This window comes from Magallana gigas, chromosome 8 (genome assembly GCF_963853765.1).
Source record: "Magallana gigas chromosome 8, xbMagGiga1.1, whole genome shotgun sequence".
Taxonomy (NCBI): Eukaryota; Metazoa; Mollusca; class Bivalvia; order Ostreida; family Ostreidae; genus Magallana; species Magallana gigas.
This window is the reverse complement of record NC_088860.1, coordinates 45,263,716-45,269,715: the sequence shown is the minus strand read 5'-3', so window position 1 is coordinate 45,269,715 and position 6,000 is coordinate 45,263,716. Positions and strand designations below refer to the sequence as shown.

Genomic DNA, 6,000 nt, shown 5'->3' with positions numbered 1-6,000 from the left:
CAATCGAGACTGTTTATAATCTTGTTTTATCAAGTTGAACTTGTTTGAACTTTAATTTCGTAGCTTTCATCTTTTAGAACATGTTGATATGTAAAGCTTGTTCTTGCGTATTGAATCAATTGAGAAACTAAAACTCAAAATACAGGTGATGAAGGCATGTTGCTACAGAAGTACGAAAAGTCCACTATAGTGTAGTCTGACTAAACACGCTAATATTTATTACGGGTCCCCTCAGATACCTTGCTGAGGTGTTTGGTTTTTATGATAATTGTTTAAGATATATACTAATTTTTCTTGTCGCTTCCCTAGCGTTTATTGATTCAAAACTCAATTAAATATAAATATTTGAATGTATGGGCCCTCGCCGCAATCTATGCGTCGCTCCGACACACCCCGTGGCTTCTATCAGTCACTTCAAGCGTCCCGTCGCTTATATCGGTCACTTCAAACAACCCGTCGCTTATATCGGTCACTTCAAACAACCCGTCGCTTATATCGGTCACTTCAAACAACCCGTCGCTTATATCGGTCACTTCAAACAACCCGTCGCTTATATCGGTCGCTTCAAACAACCCGTCGCTTCTATCGGTCACTTCAAAGCAACCCCACGAAGCACCCTCGTAACTGATTACTAATGTCTACCCGCTGAATCTAACAAGCAACGCTCACGAAGACAAGTTGCTTCTATACGCCAGTATTATTGTTCTGCAAATCGCTGAGCCATATTGACTTACCAACAATAAGCTTACCTGGGAGTATTCACTTCAGCGTCTACACTGCGACTGACTACATACTCACGGCATCTCGTATTTATACCCTTTGATCACGTGATCTGAGATACCCGGAACAATCAAAGAATCGGGCGTTTGGGACTTCAGAGTGTCTCTCGGAACTCATCATCCATTTTCATTTACCATTTAAGTTAATATAGAATAATAAAAATTATCACGTTTATAAGAACTTCGTTGTTAGGTTACCATTAATGTGGGGGTTTTTTTTAGAAAAAGATCTCAAAACGAAACACCCCGAATCTATTCTATCTTTTAGTTCAAGTTTACTTGGATATATTAACATAAGTATGGAAGTAACAATTGTTAATTGATAATACGTAGTCCATATATCTAAATGTCTAGATATATCACGAAATTGAGGTTAATGTTAAAAGTCACTAAGTCAGATTAACATTCAGATGGGTAATTTCAACATGTTTCATATATATTTCTATTGCTTCTATTTGTTGGGACTATAAAATGCCTTTGAATCCTTCACATTTTAAAATATTTTGCATAACAGACCCCACCTGTTCCATCAATTGATCGCTGTTGTCTGCGATAAAATACCTGTTCAAAAAAGCGGGCGCTCACGAGTGGTCTCCAACATTTCCCGTGACACGTATTTTGGCAAACGTAGCACCTGCTTTTTTTAATAGGATTCTTGTGTAACAAATACAAACGCTAATATTGAAGACAACTTTAAAAAACTAGAATAGTATTTAAGTTAAGATAATTGTAACGGTCAATGCACTTCTGAAAGAAGTTTTAACTATTATGTCTGACTAAATAAAACCTATTTAAATGCAAAACAATGGAACTCTAGACCACTTTAAACCTAAAATATACCAAACTTCAAAACAGAACACGCAAACATTTTATTTTGCGATTGAAATCTTATTAAATCCCATTGACATCTAGCTTGACATAACTGAATTTACTTAGATAGGACAGACTGGAGAAATACACTTGGTAAGTACAAGAACTCGTTTTCTTGCAAAAAGCAAAACATGTTGTAACGATATAACTTAAATGATACATCTACTGGGAAATGATCAACATACAGGCGTCTGTTCTTTCAAACTTCTGTCAACAGATTTAAATTAAAATCCAATATCTTATTTGTCAATTACTTCTATATCAAAGAAATATGATCAGATATCGTTTATATTTTTAATAATAAACCTTCGTTTTGATCATGCGACACTGCAATCAAATTCCCGAGTTCTGTGACGCAAACTCTGTCAATGGCATTAGGTTTCATGCAATATATTAGTCAATAAAACCATATTTGAATGTTAATTAAACCACCGTGTTCTTAGACAATCGACATGCAATCTGTAAACTTTTTATTCAAAGTTTATGAATGATATTTTAAATTTGCTAAGAGTGGTGTGTAAATAACTTTCTTTATTGTATTTACAACTACACTTTTTGGATCTAGAACAGGTATCTGTTGGGATGAAAAATGTTTGATTAAGAAAATTATTTTGATATTCTTTTCTATTAAGAACTAGACGAATACTTTTCAATCATGAACTTTTTTTTCAGGTTGAAAACATTTTATCAGCACCTCGAATGACAACAACCTTTCGAAGTGTATGCAAATTTCTAAAGGGGTCAAAATGTGTCTTGACACAAAATTGTGTCTTGTAATATTAGGATTTTTCTGTTCCTCTATCATTGTTCTGAACAATTGCGTAAGTAAACTTTTTACTTCTTCTATGCTTGTTTAATACACAATCTTAGTAGCGTTATTGTTGATACAAAATTAAATAAATAAATTGTTGCTTCAAATGTTTTCTGTGTCTTTAAAGTATGAAGAAGTTAATCGGTATATGTAGAAAACTTACTACAGTCGAACATAAATACTTAGCTTTTGTCTAAAACCGTTCTTACTTTCCACATGTGGAGAAATAATTATTATTATTGCGCGTCAAAGGCATAATGATTCAATAGTTGAAATAAGATATATTGAGGAAATGTGGATATATTTATGAGAGAGAGAGAGAGAGAGAGAGAGAGAGAGAGAGAGAGAGAGAGAGAGAGAGATATTTCATTTTTAATTGGTGAATGTGTAAAGCTGTGTGGTGCATTTTTTTGGCTATCAGTATTACAGTATTAAATAATTGTCTACACACACCAATTATCTGCGAAGGCTATAACCTTTTGACTATTAACACAAGAGAATTGGTATCCTTTCAATGTTAAAAATATTCGAAGTTATTAAGAATAATTTCTTTATGGGAACATATCCAAATGCATCTTGGACATGGTCAGAAAAGAGAACCGTTTGAATTTGTTGCCTCAATGATTAAGTTTCTTCAATCTGTATATTATGCATATGTATCGATTATTTACAACACTAACTTCAGAGATAATACTGAACAAAATGCATACCTGTTTAATTTTGATTTGCAAAAACATAATGATTTTATTTATATCATTATCAAAGTCATAATACAGCCATACCCACCTCAACGTTTGGGGGAGGGGTTAGTTTGAAGTGAAATAACGCGGACCCTTTTATGTCAATTTTTTAACAACAAACCCTGCATTTTATTTTCGTATTGCAATACAATTGTAAATGAACTAATTGAGCGGAAAAACTGTCGCAATGTCTATTATGATAAACATTCATAGCGTAGCCATCGTTTAAAAGCGTACAAAAATTTGATATAAATTGGAACCAACCAGTTTTAAAGTTGACACTCGACATGTATCTTGTTAATTCATTTAAAGATACCGATATTCAAAAGTAAATGGAAGCATGGCTAATGTCGAGAAAAATCTTAATACGATGTTTGTAAAATATAATATATATCTTCATTGTCTATGAGGACGATTGCAAGTTTGTTGTCCCTGGAAACAGCAATTATTAGGCAAGACGGGAATAGTTACTGTCGAGGGAGACAATAACCTCGCTATCGTTTAATAAATCAGTAAATGTGTATTATATGATTTGTCGGCAATGCTGTGTCTAAGTTATAGTAATGTAATATATTTTGAAAATACATGTACTTGTTAAAACTCCAAAGAGAACGTGACCTACTTTCATCCCCAATTTTTACCCCAATACTAAGCACCCCTCCCCCTTTCCTTATATCATGTGTCGTATACAATGTCTTTGAAAAATCTAAACCAATAAGACATTCAATTACAAGTAAGTCAAACTTTAGATCAACAAACTACTCATTAATACATATGTTATTTTGTTGAATTTTAGGTATCGAACCAATATAATTTATCAATATATGCTTTGAATGCATATTGAACCGACCTTTAATTATTACATGGTACACGTAGACATTTTTAAAGGTAGAACAAGCGATTAACATCATGTTTTTCACAGTTTACCTTTTAAAATATTTTACGTCATGCTACTTAATTAAATCTAGATAGGAAGATAGCATACACTGTTCGCCGACTGGAAACGTCTTTTCATATTACGAAACTATTTGTACTGGTCTCAAACAAGCATGCCAGGAATGCCTTTGTTAGCAAATACAACCAAACTGCTTATTCTTTTTAAAGTGCGTTGCCGCAATGTTCATCTGAAACTACGGAATATATCCAACTTGTTTATTATGCTGGTTCGACACATGTATTATGTTGAATCTTTTTTGAAGTTTTAAATATTGACATTTTGAGACTTAAAGTTCAATAAAAGAAATGCAGTCATCCCTTAATATATTTTGTAGATATGAATTTGTTATAAAAGAAAATGACGATTTTAATACAAAAACAATATAATGTTTAAATCAGTTTTATATAGATGTAAACTTATTTGTTGAAAAATAATTGCTATTGGATTTGCTAAATATTTATCTCAGATGGTTATCTAATGTATTTTACCTGTGTATATGTATTGTAAACAAAGATAAACGCTGTTCTGCATGTACTGTAATTGATTTGAGTGTTTATTCATTACATGTTTACAAGTAATGGTAAGAGTGCAACACCATCTCAAATTAGTTAATAGTTAATAGAAGATATTAATCATAGATATGACAAACGAAAAATTAACATTAACTCATAATTTTTTTTGGCAATATAGGCCTCGGTTGCTTACAAAAAAATGAGCCAAGCTTCAAGTTATACCTAGTTGGGCACCCTCTAAAAATTGCATGAATGGTGATCCAAGGGAACAGATGCTTACCCTCTTTATTACCTAGTTCAAACTGAAACACAATAACAACATCAATAAGAGGTTGCGCACACTATGTTATCCGAACAGACGCATAAAATACCCTATGTTTTGTAAAATTTGTTTTCAGTCGTAACAATCTGGTTAGTTAGGTATAGGATTGACCAATTATTGCTTTTTTGAAATAAAACATCAAAGGGAAAAATAAACACGAGACAGTAGACGGAAGGCAGTAGCGAACATGTAAAAAAAACACGAGTCAACACAGGCAAACCCAATTTAGCATGGACTTTGGAAGTGAAAACTGACGCTTGCGTTTGTCGTCACGGATTTGACATATTCTACATGACAAGTAGTTTTGAAACATAGATAACGCCAAGTATAGTGCTAGACCTATTTGATACTGAAAACGCTTGATCATCGACTCACTTATTGACCTTTTGGTTTAATAATTTAAATTGATTAGACTGGTTTTAAATATCAAAATTATACTTCATTTAAAACCAGAAGGTTTCAGTAAAAATGTACAAACTCGATGAAATTCTCATCAGTTGTGCAATATTAATAAATGCATAATTAATTTTCTTCTCTATAAAAGTTTTCATCTTTAATCACTTTGAGACACTTCTTGATTGCTCATATCTGTTTTGATGTTAATATCTAATAATGCGTTTCAATATTTTAGAGAAAGCTCGACGGATACAAGTTTCCAGTGTATACAACAACATTTTGTCCAAGAATTAAAACAGAATGGAATGAGAGGTCGTCGGCTCTCAACTGTAACAAAAGTAACGGCTACATGTGTTTACCGAACGATCGCTTCGATGAGCTTTTAGAGTTCTGTTACAGAGAACCTGTTGAAAGAATTCAGAAAGGTAAAAATGTCTTTCTCGTATTCAAAGTAAATGCAAATTTTTCATTTGTTCAGGTATCAATCGTGAACAAAACATATTATATATATACACTGCGATATTTTTTGGATTTAACTATATATATATATATATATATATATATATATATATATATATATATATATATATATATATATATATATATAATATATATATATATATATATATATAT

At 32.1% G+C, this 6,000-nt stretch overlaps 1 protein-coding gene across 1 annotated transcript in view; it reads left to right on the top strand.

Moving 5' to 3' along the window:
- Positions 1-1,645: 1,645 nt before the first annotated feature.
- The window catches only part of LOC105335224 (uncharacterized), a 39,600-nt gene continuing 35,245 nt past the window's right edge, over positions 1,646-6,000 (top strand). The window contains exons 1-3 of the mRNA XM_066070088.1: positions 1,646-1,742; positions 2,322-2,470; positions 5,603-5,792. Of these exons, the coding sequence (XP_065926160.1) occupies positions 2,372-2,470; positions 5,603-5,792 (289 nt within the window). The 5' untranslated portion in view covers positions 1,646-1,742; positions 2,322-2,371. The remainder of the gene's footprint in view (positions 1,743-2,321; positions 2,471-5,602; positions 5,793-6,000) is intronic.